Source organism: Macaca mulatta, chromosome 4, assembly GCF_049350105.2.
Source record: "Macaca mulatta isolate MMU2019108-1 chromosome 4, T2T-MMU8v2.0, whole genome shotgun sequence".
Classification (NCBI taxonomy): domain Eukaryota; kingdom Metazoa; phylum Chordata; class Mammalia; order Primates; family Cercopithecidae; genus Macaca; species Macaca mulatta.
Genome location: NC_133409.1, coordinates 108,302,192 through 108,322,302, shown reverse-complemented (window position 1 = coordinate 108,322,302; position 20,111 = coordinate 108,302,192). Strand labels below are relative to the sequence as shown.

The window sequence follows — 20,111 nt, the reverse complement described above, 5'->3', positions numbered from 1 at the left end:
TGTCTTGGGAGAGGGTGCACAAGAAGGCCCAGCTGGAGATAGGACTGTCAATGAGCATAGAAGTACTATCTACATGTTATTGAGAAGGTTCAAGGAGACAAGGCATAGAAGAATATTGGTCTGATGCTGCATTAATCATTGCATAAATGCTGGCACTTGTTTTGGAACAGAGGATTTGAGATATTTTATATATCCATAAATCCAAAAGAAGAAAAATGTCCCCTAGTACAAAAATAAATCTACTGTTTATCAAATAAAATTTTTCATTTGGGTAGCCATGTAATAGAAATGGCATGCATATTATACAAAGCTGTTTTTGAAACCAGAGACTCCAGGCAGCATTATCATCTGACGTTTTCAGTGAGAACCAATAAACGTGACAAGGAGCTTCAGAAGTAGTGAAGCAATCCGGTATTTCATCACAACCAGTCATGATATGAAATTCACTTGCATAGATAGAAGTTGATTTTACAGGGAAGGAGTGTGAGTTTGGCTCCTTCTTTCATTACTCATGACCTCAATCCTTAGGGAAATGACAAGATAATTTAATTCTCAAACACTCATTTGGGAGTGTCAATGATAAATGATCAGAAATATTGCTGTTCCTGTGGTACTGTTTTTCCTATGAAGAACTAAAGAACTAATGTTCTTTCCTTTTCTTTCCTGTACTTGCTTTGACTTCTCTCCATTCAGCCCAAGAAAATAACTTGATATTGGAGCAATAAAGCCTGTCACAATAAACCTAATCTTCCGTCACAATCTTTCTCCTTTTTTCCTTGTCTTTTGTTTTCCCTTTAAAAAATTCTCCAGTTTAGTACTTGCATGGCACTTCATATTTCTGCATAATTAAAAGCCAGAACTAATTGATCTAATTGTGTGTACCAGTTAGCCCAAGAAAATGGTAATTTTCTTTTTCTTTGCATCTTGCAATCACCTAATAAGCAGCTCTAATGCTGCCTGTTGAATTATATAATAAACAAAAATTTCCCATCATTTAACATTTGTTCAAAGGCTTAATGCTGTGGGTTCACAAGAGCAGAAAGAAGAATAGAAATGTGCACTTATCCAGTGAATTCAATCAATGTAAACTGCAAATCTAAATTAATTATTCAGGCTACCAAAATCTTATGCATTTGTTGTTTGTTGTATAAATGCCAAAATTATTTGAAAAAAAATTAGTCTAACTTTACATGGAAGTCAGGCCTTTGTTGACACATATGTGCCTGATAAGAATCCTTTTGTATTCTAATTCAAGCATTAATTATTTTGCAAACAAGTAAAGGAAGACATTTAGTGTAGTTACATTTGTCACTCAAATCTGAGTATATAAAGGCTTCATTGAGTAGAACAGGAATCAGAGACCACCACCATTCGGCCAGAGTGAGGTCTTATGCCTATTGGATTTTACTGCTTCTATCCATGGACCTATGAACCCTCCACCCACATGCATGCATCCCCACCAGCTCTTCCCCACAGTACTTTTCACCACACTGAGTGCCACTCAGAGTGAATCATAGAACAGCCAAGAAACAGAAAAATGCCTTCCTTCTGGCGGGTCCCGCGCTCCCAGCCTGGACCCCAGAGCCGGCCGAGCATCGCTCCTGACTGCTTTAGGCTTCCCTCCATACTCAATGAGTTTACCAAAGTCTCATCCCGTTAGAAAATCTTCCCTTGACACCCTTTGCAGAAGTACAGAAGGCATTTCTATGACTGCTAGGGTTCAATAACCCTACATTTCTATGACTAAAAATGTGATCCCATGAGAGACCAACGTGTGAAAACTTGTATTTAAAACATTTAATGACAATAAAACTGCAATTGTACAGAAAGCTTAGAAAATGAGGCTGTCCTTTTAACTTTGCTTTCTGTTGCTGAGACGTATTTGGCTGTAAAGTATCATGATCCTCAATAGTGATCCTTGCTACTTACTGAAAATCTTCCTAGAATGTATTAGTGCACTTTTCTCCCTAAGTAAAATCATTTAGTCTTTTTTGATGATTCAACATCTTGTAATACCTGATTAGAAGCAAATAGTTTCTCTTTTATGGTAACACATTGTTTTCACTTATATACTTGTAACTAAAAGAATTTTAGGAAACCATACGGTTGAAAAATATTTTATTGAAAATTATTATGCAAGGTAAAATGTTCACTCATTCATTCCCACATTAATTAACTTAACACTTATGGATCTCCTACAAAGTATGAGGCACTCTGCCAGGCCTTGCAATGCAATGGCAAATAACACTAGAACCACTTAGAAAGGGAGAACTTGCAGGCTAAGTTCTCTTATATTGCGCTAAGATACTATTGAACTCTCTTAAAAACTCATTTGTAGGCCTTTAGCATCACAGTCCACCTAGTATATGGGAGATAGACTGGAAAAGCAGTGTATAAGAGGAACCAAATATCTCAATATGGAAAATCAGAAAGGGTGTTCTAGAGGTGGAGGCAAGTAAACTGGGACTCACAAGATTAGGAGTGGGTTTTGGCATTCAACAACATTGTTCAATTACCCTACATTTTGGTGTTCTCTATTAACAACGATTTTTAAACATTTTTTGGACAAGAGGCCTCATAAAGAATCTAATCAAAAGTTTGTCCATTACATTTAGAAATTATTAAAATGATAAAATTTATGTTATGTGTATTTTACTACAAATTAAAAATCCTCTTATCCAAGAAAAATATGTAAACGCACATAGACACCAATAATGTCACTGTCATGAAATACATTTGGTTTTCTACTGGAGAGAGGGGTCACTACTGACATCTAGAGAGTAGAGAACAGAAATGCTGTTAAACATCTTGTACAGAACTAGCCTCCACAACAAAGAATTCTCTGACCAAAATGTCAATAGTGCTGAGACTGAGAAACCTCTGTGTATGCTAATCAAGTTGCTCAAGTAATTTTCTACAGGAAATGATTGGTCACCTTCCAAATTGAATTTGCAAAGAAACCAAAAAAATGTAGAGATGCATCCATTATTTACATACAAGTAAATAACATGTTTTTTGTGTGTGCTGGGAGAGGGAGTTGAAATGGATAATCACCTTGGTGTACTTTAGTTTTATATTTACCCAGTATATTTATTATTGTTCTTTGCAGGAATGGTCAGATTTAAATTAAACAAATAAGCAAATTAAAATGTTATATAATACAGTGTTTAAACTCTTATTTTTGTTCTACTTTTGATCTAAAATACGTCATAGACATAATTTCATAAAGGCAGGTGTATCTCCTTTGTGGACTGAAAATAATCTGCCCAGTCTATCTGCCCTATGGTGTTAGTCTGCAGCAGTTGCTATAGCAAATATCTGTGTTTGATGAATACCACTGAGTAACTCAAGCAGTCAAAAATGAAAACAGACTTGATTAAATGCAGACTAAGTGACCTTTAAAATTATTTCACTGCCTCTGGACAGTGTTTGGGTTATTATGGACAAATATCTACCCTATATGCACTTGTGGTACCTGAGACTGCTTCTATACAAGGTCAGGAAAGCACACCGCCATGTGTCTGTCAGACTCTTCTCCGTTAGAAGTTCACAGTGGGCAACCACCTTTAACATGGTAAAATCCACAGTGATCATTGAGAAACACAGCAGGACAGATTATATGTGCCGACTTCCATTTTTCTAGCTGAGTGTAGTGACATATTTAGCATTCCAAATTAATTTTTCTCCCTGAAGACTTGAATGCTCATAGTATCTAAAAAATACTAAAAATCTTACAGAAACAGACAGTATAAAATACAAGCATACATTTACCAAATAAACTATAAAGGGGCTAAGTTTTGTCTTCAATAGCCTCTTAAATTTCATTCTTTCTCCAGGTCCCTCACATGGCTATGTGACAAACTACTCATTTTTGCCTATCTAGAAATATGTTATAGCTCAAAATAAGTCCTACCTTATCTTTTTATATACAAACCCCACATTATTTTAGTGTTCTGCATAAATGTTGTTTTTATTTATTTATTTATTAATTTTGAGACAGCCTTACTCTGTTGTCCAGGCTGGAGTGCAGTGGTGTTATCTCAGCTCACTGCATCCTCAGCCTCTCGGGTTCAAGCAATTCTCATGCCTCAGCCACCCAAGTAGCTGGAATTACAGGCGTGCTATATCCAGCTAATTTTTGTATTTTCAGTAGAGACTTTATGTTGGCCAGGTTGGTCTCGAACTCCTGGCCTCAAGTGATCTGCCTGCCTCGACCTCCCAAAGTGCTGGGATTACAGGCGTGAGCCACCACACCCAGCCTATGAGTAAACGTTATTTTAATACTCTCAAGTAATCTATAGCATGAACAAACTAATTCACAATAAGATGTAAATGGATAATGTGCTAAAACCTCAAAATGTACTTGTGATTTAAAATAATCAAAACGATGACTCTAATTAATAGATATCAGGCAGGAAACAGGGTAATTTTTCTATCACTTCCTGAATCACAGCATATAAGCAATTTCCAAACAGCATCAATAAAACTGGTTCTAATCTCACAAAGTTATACAGATCTCACTTTCAACAGTAAATGGAATTTTAACCAATACTGAAGCGCAGAATACGATATCAGGCCCTAACTTCCAAAGATGGGAAAGAAAGTTGAAAAAGAAGAAAACTAAGGTCTACTGAGCAATTGCCTTGCTGCAAGAACTGTCTCAGGTGTCTACACTTACTATATAATAATAATATAATCCCCTTATTCTTTCAAGATAGATCACATTAGTCTTATTTTAGAGACAGGAAAACTGAGACTTAACAGAGATTAAATAATTTTTCCGAAATCACATACCAGGAAGAAGAAAAACCAACATTTTAAACAGCTCTGCTGACTCCAAATTTCATAATCTTTGGATAGACACCTGGCTTATTTTGTCTGAACTGAATGAAGCCAGTATCTGGTAAACACCTATAATGTTGAGGGACTATTTAGACTAAGAACTGCCACACAGTAGCTTGTTTTGTTTTGAGACGGAGTCTCGCTCTGTCGCCCAGGCTGGAATGCAGTGGAGCCATCTCGGCTCACTGCAACCTCCACCTCCTGGTTTCAAGCGATTCTCCTGCCTCAGCCTCCCACACAGTAGCTTATTTAATCTTCATAATAAGCTTATGGATAAGGCACTATTTTCCCCACATTAGCCGACAAAGAAACTAATGCTTACTGAAGTTAAGCTCACACAACGGGCAAGTGACAAATCTGGAATTTCAATCAAGTTCAGCCTGGGCTTTAATTCTAATTCCAAATTCACTAAAATTTCTGTGTATTTTTTTCCACCTAAAAATGAGCAAAAATAATCAAAGACATAGGACAAAAAGTATTTTGAGTAAAATTTATCCCAAAGGAGAGTCTACAACTTTGCACACTTCTATTATAATGTTTGCTCCTTAATGAAAACATATTTCTTTTACAACTAGTCTAAATATTTGGGTTTTAAGTCAGTTTTGTAGTTTTGTGAATACTGATAAGTTTCTATCCCTGAGATTTATTTGTTTTGTGGTTTATGGTGTTGTTTTGAGGTCTGAGGGTGGATTATGAGGGGAGATGAAAGCAATTTAAAGCTCTTAGCAGGGAGGGGCTCCGCTAATAAGGAATACGAGTGTAAAAAAAGATAAAGGCATTAATTTAGAAATTTAGCTATATAATGCAAAAACAACCATAACATTTGAAAATATCTTGCTATTTGCCTGAGTTTACTTTTCACCCAGAAATTTGACTCCATGTAAAAATGGGATATAAATCTCTAAGTAACTTTCTATAAATGGTAAACACCTCCTCCTGTCATGCATTACTCATCATAGCAAAAGCATCTATATTTAATAGTACCATATCCAGGAGTTAAAATCTATATTTTTATATATACCAACTTCCCTAGAAGAGGTCAGGAGGCATGGTATGTGCCCTGGATGGTTAGGGTTGGAGTCAGACAGGGAGGGGGAGATGTTTGGGAGCGCCCAAGAGGAAACCCATGTTCCCTAGATACAATGTTGTACTTAGAAATACATCCCTAAAGTTCTATTCTACCTTAATGCTTCAGAATAGCATTTAAAAAACACTATTCTCAAAGACTGAGTAAAACAGACATAATAATGTAGTTTCCTTTTAAAATCTGAATACAAATTATTCAAATGGGGCTGTCGTCATAACTCTGTAACCTGAAAAACTGGATCAAATTGTCATACTACCTGATTGGTGAGGATGATAATATAATACCTGCCTCTTGATAGTGTTATGATGATTAAATGGGGTGGGTGGATATTTAAGTATGTGACACACATTAAGTGCTCAGTCATGCCAGTTCCATCCCCAGCCGCTGCTCCTTTGAAACAAAACAGTCAAATTTCCAGCAATGTGTCTTTTCTGGAATCAAACTTGAAGCATCATAATTGTTCAAGGAAGAGATGAAAGAATTTTAACTTTGTTTTGTAATGCTGAATAAAGACCTACTTGGCCACAACTTCAAACACAAGTAAAAAATAAAATAAAATAAAATAAAGGATCTTTTCTGAAGTGAGATCCTTTGATTCTTTATTCCCAACCTAGGCTTAGGAAACAACAGTTTTTGGTTTTATGGGTAGATGCCAAGAAGCTGACAAACATTTCCCATTAAATAATTTAAATTACTTTCTGTGAAAAATACAAAATATTTTGGAAATTTAAAATGAGGAGGGGCTTTCTATAAAATCAAAAAGTTGCTGGATCACTGCTCTAGGTATTACGTCTCTAAAAGACAATAATAATAAAATTAACGGATGAAAGCACACCTCTTTCAGCTTTGATTAAATTGTGGCTTGCTTACAAAACATAAATATCTATATAACATATAAATGTGTATGTGGGAGTATGCATGCATGTGTATTAACAAAAGGAAGCCTAGTGGGCTTATTAAGTGAAATAGAGCACCAAGGAAGCTGTGCCTTTTGCCATATGTTAGCAATTGTTATTTCTTTGTTGTTTTATCATTTGCTTTCGTTTTTAAATGAATTTCCTTTGTTTAACAAAAGGCAAAGTCCTTAGTTGGAAATTATGTAAAAACAGAGGCCTGAATCTGAGGGTCATGCTTTGCTGATTCAGATCCAGAAGTGAGTAGTTTGTTTCAGGGTAGATTGAGGATTTAAAGCATCTGGGAGAAAGCATTTAAGGAGAAACATTTAACAGCTGCTGAAACTGAGATATGAATACCATGTAAACAAGCTGAGAAAACACAACCTATTGTACATTAAAAAGCAAAATTTTTTCATCTGCAAGTTATGTGTTGTTTTTGTTTTGGTTGAGATATATATATTATATTTTATATATGTGTGTGTGTATATATATACACACACACATATATAAAATCAATGACCAATGCTGCATAACTAAGCTATATTTTCCTGTAGATCCTTATTAATCAAAGTGTGATCCATTGACCAGCATCATCAGCATCTGCTGGAGCCTGTTAGGAATGCAGAATCTCAGGCCCCATCACAGACCAGTTACTGAATTGGAATCTGCATTGTAACAAACTTCTCAGGTGATTCATTTGCCCATTGTAAATTCTGAGAAGCCCCATTGTAAAAAACCAAAACTATTGGACTTCTCAATTCATTCAAGGTCCCCCTTCACACCTATACATCCTGTTCGAGGTAAGTATTATACTAAGAGCTTTACCTAGGGAGAAGTTTTAAAATAAGAATATGAGACCCTACTGCAAATAATATAATGTAATTCATCTCATACAGGGTCTGAGCAAGGTTTTTTTTAAAAGCTCCCCTGACAAATCAAATGTGAAGCCAAGGTTGAAAACAATTACATTATCTTATTTAATTCTTAACTTCAAACATCAAGGTTTGCATTATTACGTCACAGAGGAACTTGCTCATGATAGCAAAATCTAGATTTAAAATCAGGTCTGTCTGACTTCAAAGATTTTCTCTGGCATTTTATACCCACCAATATGTTGGAGGCTTTTAGGCCAGTAGCTAGTTCCCAACTTCCCATTGTGTGATTACCCCAACATGCAGCATTGTATGGGAAAGCCCAGAGGGGCAGGGCAAAAGAGTGACCATCAAGAACCTTAAGAATAGGTAAGACTGGGATGGAAAGATGAAGAGCCATGAAACTGTTTCTCCAGAAAATCAGATCAGCCCCTGTCCTGAGCCAATTGCAATGATAAATGAGCAAACGGACTAATGAACCACAGGGGGATCTGCATGTCAACCGACTTTGTCACAAACTGAATTAAGCGAATGGGCTTAGAAGAGACATGCAGGAGTGTTTACAAAAGTACTGTGGGCACAGCTCTCAGGCTAAGGAACGTAACATTTGTGGACTGCTCTATCACTACTGTCCCATCACCACATATGGTCACCATACTTGTGAGCAGGAGATATCCCAAAATCTGGTTTGCCTTACATAGGATGACCAGCCAGAGGCCGATGGGTGGAATGTTCCCACAGAGTCAGGGAGGATGTGAGTCATGCCTTCTTACATCATTTAAGCAAGGCTTGTGTAGATTTTTAAAGCATTTACCATAAATGGATCCCCTCATCACCATCTGTTCACTTTTGGTACAGGAAATATTATAAGACCATTCTTGTCATATGGATTTTCATTAGTAGTTTTGAAAAGGATTTCTCTGATCTTTTGAGATACATACAAATAAGTGAAAAAGAAACGGACATTTTCTTTTACAAATCATACTTGGAATAGTGTTAAGTTACTCTCTTTGACAGATGGCTCAATTCCAGGGACTAGCTCTCTCTCAGGGAGCACTGAAAATCCTAGTATAATCCTAAAATATGAGTGTTGACTTTAAAAGTCTGATTTAACTGACAGATGTATGAAATGGCACATAGAAAACTCGCCACTGGAGGCAATGAAAATGCTAGAGTAACAGTTACGTTATAGGAGAATGGCAATGATACAATCTCACCCGTTTTCTCGTTTTATGTGATCCATTTTCTGATGCTGAAATTTATTTTTGTGAAACATTAGATTGTACTCACATTTCTATATGCCTGTTTTTAAAATGCCAAAATTACACAGACTTCAGGGTCTGTCTTTTGAGAAAAACCGACATATAAATAAACCTTACTTCTGTGCAAAAAAAAAAAAAAAAAAAAAAGACATCTCTTTCAATCATAAACAGCAAGTGTTCTACCTTTGAACCATGGATATATCAACCTCAAACCAAAAAAAATTTGAAAAGAAAAACACAGTGATGAGAAAAATCATAATGGTTAAACATGTTTAAGTAACTGATTAGCTCCCTTTATTTTGAAATAGGTATATTGTCTCCTAACCTCTGATTCGCTCAGTGCCACATTAATAAAAGGTCACAATGTTTTTAAATGCTGAGATTTTAGTATTATATCAGGAGTAGAGATGAATTTTAAAAACTGAGTTTGCACATATGGAGAAAAACTTTAGGTTTGATTTGGGGATCCTCTGCCTGAATTTACAGCTCTGCAAAATCTGCTATTTCTAATCAGCGATAAACCTCCTCTCCCTTGGCTCATGGAACTTTGTTTTCACTGAGTCTAGAGGCGTTAATATCAGTTGCAAAATGTCCTGGAAGAGGGATTTAGAGATCCTGAGTGGTCTGTGCCTGCTTCTGCTAAACATCTCAGAGACACTCTGCCCCCTGGTGGACTGTTCCAGGGTGGGTTTCGATGAACAGTGCAGGCTTCCCTTCTCCCACCCTTCCTCTACTAACCTCTTTCCTTTAGAAGACTCGAGTAGACGCCCCAGTTGAAAGCTTTTATCCCCACCAATTACACATTCGTTTGGTTCAACAATTCCCTTTTATATAATGTGAAAACCCTTAGTTACCTAATCAGCCCTTCACAGCTAAAACAAGAACCACAGACATCATTATTGGTTATCATGATTTGATACAGGTAAGAAAAAAGCAGAGAAGTGAAAAACGAGGTGCTGCAAATCAAAAATGTGGATGTGGCCAGGGACTTTGGATTCTCTAAAGACAGCCAGAAATCTCTAGACAAGGAAGAGGAAGAGAGTTTAAAAGTGAATAAAAGGACGCTGTAAGAAATAATTAAACACTTGGCAATTTCTTCTTGGCCAGTAGAGCCACTGCAAACCATCCTTCATGTTCCCTTTGGTTCTTTGGGTTGTATGTCACCTGCATAGGAGATTAGTTGTAAAAGGCTGTAAACTTCAGCCACTTCTAGTTTTTGCCAAATTTTTCCCATTCAGGCTAGTTTGATCTTCTCCAGTCCAACTTCTCCCAAGTACCCCTGTTCTGTGCTACAGGCACTCTGCATCCACAGAGGAGACAATGGGAAATAATGACTAAGAGGAAGTCCAATCTGCTGAGAGTCAAAAAAGTGTCACGCATCTCAATAAGTGCTTTACGTGTATAGGTTCTAAGACTTTACATCAACTTGTAGGTAGATGGTATTTGAGAAGAAGAACCACATAGTTCTAACATACTTTATTTGCAATTCAAACCTAGGACTGACTACAAAAGCTACCTTTCTGCCTACTTTACTGGTCTTAAGATAGGTCTGTCTACTTCTCTGAAGTCTTCTTCTAACCCAGTTCCTCCTTCTGTATTTTAAGCACCAGACAGCCCTTGGAATCTGACTGCCTAGCCTAGAGACTAAAGGTCTCCTCTGAAAACTAATCTGGAAAACTCTTGTGATAGTGGATCTAACCCTCTCTCTTTGCAGAATATGAAAGCACAATCCATTTCTTTCCTTTCAAATTCTTCCTTCAGATATAAACTAAATCCCCCAAGTCATGGCAGCACGTATCAGTCAGCCACAGTATCATTTACTATTAATCATTCTCTAGTGAAGGCTCAGACTCCTAAACACAACCCCAGAATCCAAGGAACCAATTTTTCCATAATAATAGAACTACTACCCGACACTTTTTAGAACACAAAAGGACTTTTATTTATTTTCCTAAATTTCATTTCCAATGATACATTTCCTGAAAGGTGGAATATCAAAGGCAATTTTCAGTCACAGCAACTCCATCAAATACACATAATCTGATATTTTACTGCTTCAGTGAATTATAATCTTCTCAGGGTTTCCTGGTTAAAGAAGACAAAACTAAGATAATAGAGACGAAAAATTAAGAATATTGTTCTTTAGAAAATTTGTTGAACTCAATAAACATTCATTCATAGGTGTAGTGTCCATTTTTCAAAGGAAACGCTAAAATTCCTAGAAACACAAGACAATATTGGTATTATTGAATGAGTATACATTCATATATTTCTGTGAAAATTTGTGCAATTAAACAATATGGAAAATGTTGTTTGTTACCATAGCCAATGAAAATATATTTTCATTGCTATGTAAGTTAAACATTTCCATCTCCCGCTTTATGTTCTGCAAAAAAGCCATGTGTCTAGTTTATGAAATAAACTATGCTATAGGCAGCAGTAACTGAAAAGGAGCTTAACAGTCTTAACTACATACCCCTGGGATGAATAATACACTTTGCATAATCATGTGCAATGCTGAATGATGATTCTATATCTCTTATAACTATAAGGGTTTGCAAGCTTCTATTTCATACAATATGCCCCAAATCCAGGCAATACAGCCAAATAGTCAAGCAATAATTTAGGTGGTTAATCTACAAAATGGCAAACAACCCATTCAACTAAACTGATTGTGTTTTGTTAATGTGAGGACACCATCAATACAGGTACCCTACAAAGAAATCATTTGTAAGTGGCTATTTGTTTCAATTAATGTTTCCCCCTAAGGCTCTTAGAAGTTGACTTAATTGCCTTTTAGGACCAAAGAAAATACAGCTGTATAAACAGAAGACCACAGTATTAATAACATAAAAACAAACACCATGCTCTATGCACATTCCTCCATAGGAGAAATGTCACAAAAAACAAACAAACTTGGGGATCCAGCAGAAGTACAGGCATATCTAATGCCTAAAATTTTCTCTCACACCAGTGACAGGTATAAATATTGATCAAAATTCCCCTTTTTAGTTAGCTTATGTGTGAATCTTTGAATAGTATATTTTCAAGAGTGATTACCCAAGGTGAAGGTCTGCACAGTAGGCAAGCAGTGTGCTTCAGTTCAATACATTTATTGTCTGACAAACAGGACTGGGGAGCTTCAAGCAAGGAGTGAATCCATTTCACAAAGACAATTTGCTTCTGCAGACAAAAGGTATCAACTGCAGAATGCCTTCTGAGAAAAGGAGTGTGAATTTTCTTTGGCATGTTAAATGCTGTGCATATACATTTTTTTTCATGCAGATAATCCCTCAGGGCTACTTCTTATTAAAATATACATTTTTTTCATATTTTATTGCATGACTTTATCCTGTATTAGGGAGCTCTCAGAGGAAATTTGAAATAACTAAGTATTCTTGAAATTTGAAAAGATTGATAAATTTAAAGTATTCCAGATATTACATTCATTGAGATATCAGGTTGGTAACGAATATACAAAGGTCAAAAGCTTGACAGTTTCCTGATTGTTTAGTAAGTCTGAGGTTTGGTTCTGCAAGTTAAAAAAAAAAAAAAAAAAAAAAGGCCTCAATTTTAGCTTCACTAAGCTTTTCTAAAGTTCTTGTATGTCATTTTCTAGCAATCTTTTCTCCTGCCCAAACTTCAATAACAGCAACAATGGAAAAAGAAACAAGTTTATTTTCTTTCCAATATCGTTTTTAGAGCCCTTACTGTATTTTAAAGGTTTCTGAAGAAGGGAGATAGTTCTCTTGGTTTCCTTATATGTTAGCACACAAGGAATCACAGATGGGAAGGAGAGTGCAAATGACTATCAGATAAAAGTCTCATGCATTTTAAGATTTTTTTACAAGTCAAAATATACATCCTTCTATTACCCCCACCCCATTCCTCAATTGTGTAAGAACTAGTCCCATGTCATCAGTCTCCTTCACATCTCACTCAATTGGATAAGAAATAAAGACACTTTTCTTGTTAAGGAACAATATATCTCCAATACTAATCGGTTTTACCAATTGCATTAGTAAGAAATATAGCAGCAGTGTGGGCTGAGTCACCCATCATACCCTTCATTTCTGGGGATTTAAATGTGTAAAGTGACAGGTACATGAAATTAGGAGAGAAAAAAAAGCAGTCTGCAGACTTTGGCACTAGCACACATAATGGTTTGTTTGTTAGAGCTGTGGTTTGACCATCGCTAAACAAGAATTACAAAATTACAAATCTGCAGAAAACAAACAATCATAGGTGTTGATTCTCAGTTTAACACTCTCATCTCCCATTCCCACCCACCCACCCCCATATAGTTTCAAGTATAATAAAAATAGAGATCTCAGCATCAGAATTTTGCTGTTAACTCTTCAAGGTTTCTCTGCGCCATCCAAGCCACACATAGGGTTTGAAGCACCAAATCCACAAGTTTCTCCAACCAAGTTTAAATAGACAAAAACTGAAGACTGAATGATGCCAAAGTAACTGTTCTTAAATTAAGCTGTAACACAAAGTTCTCCCCAAAAACACAGGGCATTAAGCGTCTAGTTCAAGTACTGCCAGGCTGTATGTAGATCTGTCTCAGACAAGCTTCAGACAACAATTACAAATACACTGGTTCTAGTGGGCATTATCCATGATACCAAAGCAGGGCAGGGATCCCCTTCCATAATCAATTTTTAAAAGTTGCAATCCCCTTTGGGATTGGCTGCCGCAGGGGTCAGTGCTGAGCCCGAGGCTTGAGGGGGAGGAAGTGAGCCTCCTCCTGGGCAGGGAAGTTCTACGTTTAGTTTCAACACTTCTCCTTTCAGAGCTCTCTCTCAGGACTATCCTGGCTTCTCAGGATCCATTGCCCTTGCCCAGGAGAGACAGCCTCGCTGGGACCCAGTAACCGCGAAAGAAGATTCGACCTACCTGTGGAACCAGACACAACTTGGTCCCCAAAGGTCGCTTAGGCGACCCCACTGCAATTGGCAAGTCAACTCGTGCACTTAAAACGTATCAGTTTATGGAACGCTTGTTTAAAGTCCTCATTGGACATGGTATAGATTATGGGGTTAATGAGGGAGTTGAGATAGCCCAGCCAGGTGAAGAAGTCAAAGATGGCTAGGTGGAACCAGCAGGCATCTTTGCAGATAGGCAGCACTAGGGAGATGATGAAGAAGGGCAGCCAACACACAATAAAGGCTCCCAAAATGATCCCCAGGGTCTTGGTGGCTTTGCGCTCCCTAGCGGCCATGAGTTTCTTCCTTTCCAGCAGGGCGTCGGAGACTCGCACTTTGACTTGGTTCACGTACACAGGAGACCCGGATTCGCTGGGCACGTCGGGAACTCGCGAGTTAATAGAGGTGACCGAGGACGTGGACCCAGGAGAGTCCGTTATCAGCTGGGCTCGGGTCAAGCGCTTGCCGGTCCTGTTGGGCGTCTGTTTCAAAATCCGGGAGCGGGCTTCCACGTAGATGCGGCCATAGAGGGCGATGAGGAGCAGGGTGGGAAAGTAGAAAGCACCCACCGTGGAGTAGACCGTGTAGAGGATGTGGTCGGTGTTCACCACGCAGTCCGACACCTCCTCTTCGGCCTTGGCCTGACGCCAGAAGAAGGGCGGCAGCGAGATAGAGATGGAGAAGACCCACACCAGCGCGATCATGACCGCCGCCCTCTTGGGAGTCCTTTTAGCTGAGTACTCCACAGCGTCCGTGATGGCCCAGTAGCGGTCCAGGGCGATGACACAGAGGTGCAGGATGGAGGCAGTGCAACAGGTGATGTCCGACGACAGCCAGAAGTCACAGACCACCTGGCCCAGTGTCCAGCGGCCGGTGACAGTGTACATGGTGCTGACGGGCATCACCAGGATGGACACGAGCAGGTCGGTGACCGCCAGAGAGGCGATCAGGTAGTTAGCCGGGGTGTGCAGCTTCCGGGTCCGGTACACTGTGGCAATCACAAAGGCATTGGAGAGCGTGGTGGCCAAGGTGATGAGCGCCAGTAGCATAACCAGCAGTACTTTCCAGGGTAGGGCGATGGAGTCCTGGTAAATATAGTCCTTGGTGCTGCAGTTTTGGGAGGGAGCAGAGGATAGGTTGGCTTGAGGAGCCCAGGTCTCGGAGCCCGCGGGCGGCGGTGGAGCGCACTGAGCACCCGGTTCCTCCATGGTTCTCGCCCCAGCCCCAGAGCGCAGCTCTTTTGCATGGAGCGGACGAAGGAGAGGGCGGAAGGACCGTGGCGATCGCAGGTTTGTCCCCAGTTGATAGTTCCGTGAGTTCCTCAATTATTCCTCCGCCCAGGTTCACAGCTGAAACTAGAGGTCATGGGTGCGGCAACCGAGGCAGGCGGGCGCGTCCCCTGCACTTCCAGAGCGCCTGGCAAAGCCGCCGCGTCTGTGGTTGTTCCTCTCCATACCGGGTCTTAGCCCTGGGTTGCTAAGAACTGGCCCACCGAGCCCTGCTCCGCTCCAGCTCCCTGGAGGCGTCTAGTGCCGGAGGGTGAAGTACTGCTTGAGGAGAAGGCTTTGACCAAATGGGATCTGGCTTACCCCAGTTGCTTGAGGCTGAGCGTCTCCTAACCTGGACGCTCTTGGATCTGCAGACTTTGCCCACAGGAGTTTCCTAGGTGTAGAGACCAAAGCTTGCAGGCCAGCGAGAGGTCCCGATATTGCATTCCCGCCCCTCGCCCCAAGCTGGGGCACTTTTTTGAGGCTGCAGCGGCCGCCAGAGCTGGGTGCGGTGAAGTCTAGGAGCAGCGCTGAGCCGCGCCTCGCGCCGGAGCTCTGCCCTCCCTCTCTTTTCACTCTCTGGCCACTCGGACGAGCGGCCCCGCGGAGACGGAGCCATAAAAGGGGGGACAATGGGGCTGGAGTTGCGGCTGCTCGGGCCGCGCGGCCACCACCGCCACCTTGGTCCCACGGGAACCACTCGGAGCCATGCCACTGGGTGCGCGGGTCTGGAGGACCTGGCGCGGCACACGGGGAAGGGGCAGGTGTCTGGGGAAGCTGGAGGGACGCGGCGTGCGCCAGCCCGGGAGGAGCGTGCGAGCTACGGAGCAGATGGGCTCCTTATATAGAGTCCAGGTCCGGTCCGCCAGAGCAGTGCAACTCGTGCGGCGCGGCGAGTGCTGACGCCCGCTCGCGATCACCTTCTCTTTTTCTCTCTCCCTCCCTCTTTTCCCCCCGCCTCGTTCCCTTCCTGGCCAAGGAAGCTCCCGCCGGGTCCTACCGCCCTATCTCCCCGCTTCCCACCCCGGGCCCCCTCCCAGCCCTGACAACCTGGAGCCGCATTTCTGGCCAGGGGAGGAGAGCGTCCTGTTCTCGCCTCTGCGGACATCGGAGCTTGCTGCTCTGACCTCCAGTGAGACCCATGTCCTTAGCCACGATCCCAGGCTTAGTCCAGGAGTCTGGTCCTAGGCTCCCGCCTACCACTCCCACCCTAGAAGGCCAGTTTTAGGCGGAGAAGCCCTGGTCTCTGACCTCTCCGCTCTAAAATCATATCCAGCCCTGAGGGCCACACCCAGATTAGGAGGCAGGCATCAGTAATATCTCGGTAGAGGACCCAATGTTTGCATTTTGTACTTTGAGCCTCTGGCTTCATGTCGTCCTCAACTCCTGATACAATAAAAACTATTTTTTCATCAAGTTTTAGCAATTTGTGTTTTTCACTCAACTGTGAGTCAACAGGGAAAAAGAAAAAGCTATCTGAGAAAATGTAGAAGTATCACAAACAGAAGCCAACTGTACGTGAAATTAAGCCTTCTGCTCCACCCTCCTGTTCCAGCTGCTCAGTGCTTCAGTGCCTCTGGAAAACAGTTGCCAGTGAGCATGTTCCTTCCAACAGCCCACCTAGAAAGGAGGCCATCAGAATTCAAGAAAAAAGGGGGATACCGCGGCGGGGAGGACTGGAACCATCAACAGCACCGTCTTGTGTGTCTCCTTTGCCTTCAACTAGTATGTGGGGATGTCAGCCATAAGCTGCAGCATGCAATACCAGTACCAAGGTCTCATGACCAGGGACCGATCCCCTGTCCTCAGTTTCTCCTCTAACCTCAACAGAAACAAATGTAGCGTAGAAATGCAAATCAGAAAGTGTGAAGAAAAGCTCCAGGAAAGGACAAGGTATTTTCAGCTCGAAGGATTAAATGATCCCCACTACGAATTCCTAGAGCCTAGATCCATCTTTGGCACCTAGAGTGTATCTAATAAAAACTGCATTGTAATTGAACTCATCTGATTAAGCGCACATATATTTTAAAGAGAATCATTCTGTGTCAGAACTTAAGGTTATCTGATCTGATCCCTCCACCCAGTTTTAGAGGAAGAGTAATTAAGATTCTTTGAAAGAAGAGCTTTTTCCCCAACGCAATAAAGCAGAAACCCAAGTTCCCTTAATTCCCGGTTCTCTAAACCAGGCAGGCAGGCAAAAAATAGAGTGCCTACTCTATGCTGAGTATTTTTGTAGGCTCCAGAGGTATGGAGGCCAGTGGGAGTAGACTCAGACCCTCTTTTCCAGCAGTTTACATTGTAGAAGAGACAGACAATAACTACATGAACAAGTAAATAATTAATACTTATACTTTTCTGTAGTGTAAGTGTTATGAAGACACACACACACACACACACACACACACACACACACACACACACACACACACATATCCATGCATTGAGAGTGAGGGTACTCCTTTAACTAAGGTAGCAGCTCTTCAAGGACGTCCTCTAGATGCGTTCTGGGCTGCAGCAGCCATCCTGAGGATAAAAGCACTGCCTTCTCTCTTTTTCTCCTCCAGTCCTAGCACCTAGCATTTTGCCACTAACCTTAAGTCTCATTTTCACCACATTTTAGGGGATCCTTCCCATCCTCCCACCCCATCCACCTAGATAAACAATTATTTTTGCAAACTGCAGCGCTCACTTAGAAACCATAGGAGAGGGAAGCAAAGCCGGCGAGTTTAAACCGCTAGGTGGGGGCCTTGGCCAGGATGGATCAAAAGTGTGCACGATTGCGGGTGTGTCCTGTGGGAGTGCGGGGTGCCAGGAAACAATTTTCCCGTTATCCTAGGAGAACTGGAAACGATTAGAGAGAACTGTTAAACGGATGGGAAGCGGGGGAAGGCCGATAGGAATGTAACCAGCTCCATGCGACCTTTCCTCTTTTAATTTCTGCTCAGGAGCATGGGAAGAGAAACAAAACAAAACAAAACTTGTTCCCCACACGGTTTTTGGCTTTAGCGGTTTGGGGACCTGTGGCTTTCTCCAGCCATGCCTCCACTGCTTCGCAGAGTCCCAGACTCCCAGAGGAATCCGCCACTTGTGGGCAGAGTTTGATTTTACCCTCTTTGGTAAAGAGCTGCATAAACACACACCGCCATCATATTGACCGGATCTTGGCAGAGTTCAGTGAAGAACCCAATTTCCTTAACCTGACTTCCGCATTTCAAGTATTCCCTTTTCACTTTAAAACACATAAAACATAGGTGTTTGCACAGAGGCGCATGTGTGTGAAACACCCAAGAGAGAAAGAGACCCACTAAAGTCGCCTGTGCCTGGGTCACTCCTTCGGAGTAGGGGCCGCTGGGTAAGGTCCAAGCGCCAGCTCTGCAGTCCCCAGCGGCGCTAGAAGGAACCTCCCGGCAAGTTTTGGGGGGAAATTCAGCAGACAGGGGAGGAGCAGGGAGGGAATCAGTAGCGGAGGGAAATGGTGGAGATGGATTAAGCGCAGCAAAACTTAGTTGAGTAGAAATAAGCTCCGGTTTGACTACCGGGCACTAAAACTGCGAATTAATGTGGTCCCCTTATCAATTCCACGCACGTGTACGTTCAGCAGAAGCTGAGTAAGTGGAGAATAAGTAAGTGGAGAATAACTCTGGAACTGAAATGAATTCTGTGAGCCGACACAAAGCCAGATCCTAGCGGTGAGCTGCTGCGGAGGAACCAAAGAAAAATGAATCCTCGAGGAGCCTTGTCCCATGCTAGAAAGATGTGGTCCTACTACTGCAGCAGCAAAATTCGAGGCGCAGGCTGGGAAGTTTAAAGCGCAGCGCTAACTAGACTGGACACTGTCTAGAGAAACATACTCTGCCTAGAGCAACCATAAGACACATCTCACAGAATTTATTGCAATTCAACTCTATGCAAGCTAGCAGTCAGCTAACCCTAGTCAGCCCTAGCCAGCTCTCTTGCCTGGGGCCTCTGAGTCTTGCTTTCAGCATCCCTAGAGTCTTCCATCCAGAGAGTAACTCTTAAAAGAGGTCCAGGCCCAGGAGCAAAGAAAGTCCTGATTTTATCTTTGCTTTGCTGAAATAAAAACGTTAGAACACTCATGCTTCTGTCACTTTTCTCCTTTGATACAGGAAAATACAACCCCACACTCGACATCCCACCGCTTGAGAAATCTGGTGTGGAGGTCTGCCATGTTGCTTCTTTCAAATTCTGCTTCCTCCATCTATGACCAGCCACATCCACCTCTGAAACGGGCAGCAGGAGACCACCAGCTCATGTGTGCACCATCCTAATGTGTGCTGGTAGCCCATTTCTAGGTTTATCTTATACTTCCTCCAGTAACTATTCCTTAAAGAATTGACTGGTGGCAATGAAAGTATCAGGTCCACCCAATGCCTTGGTTCTTACCATCCTTTGTGTCTTCCTTGATGAAACTATGAAAATGTTCAGATAAATGACCATTTACACACATAGATATACATGTAATTTTTGTGGACAAATTCTGAGGATTTCCAAACCATATGAGGCCCAGATCCCTTCCCATATTCATTGGCCCTCACATTAGGCCTTTCACCTGATATTTGTGTCATGGTATTTACATTGTCTGTTTTATTAGAAATTTTGAGGTCTTACCAAATAATGAAGGCAAGTGCTTTATTCCCTAAATGTTAGATTGGTGTAACTTAATCCTTAAGAATTGGTTAGTTCTGCTATGTGTCTATATATGGATACAAACATTATGTAAGTCATATTTCTATTTAATGAAGAATGCAAACAAAACTTAGAGCAAATATATACAACTTAGACATTTTTTAATACCTATCTCCATATGAATAAACACTTTGCTACTTTGAACAGATACTTTCAACAAGTAATTTACTACTGGTTCAAAGATAGCCCGGTTCCAACTACAAAAGCCAGCTCTCAATTAAGTTCTAATCACATATTTCCCGGCTG

General features: G+C 41.2%; 1 protein-coding gene across 1 annotated transcript; it reads right to left on the bottom strand.

Moving 5' to 3' along the window:
- Positions 1-10,876: 10,876 nt before the first annotated feature.
- HTR1B (5-hydroxytryptamine receptor 1B) lies at positions 10,877-16,062 on the bottom strand. Its single transcript, XM_015136810.3, has one exon. It carries the CDS (start codon positions 15,096-15,098, stop codon positions 13,926-13,928), a length of 1,173 nt encoding a protein of 390 aa, XP_014992296.1. The 5' UTR covers positions 15,099-16,062; the 3' UTR covers positions 10,877-13,925.
- Positions 16,063-20,111: the final 4,049 nt, after the last annotated feature.

What these genes read in the sequence shown, in the direction of transcription:
- HTR1B (XM_015136810.3), bottom strand. Translation starts at nt 15,098, where the DNA reads ATGGAGGAACCGGGTGCTCAGTGCGCTCCACCGCCGCCCGCGGGCTCC.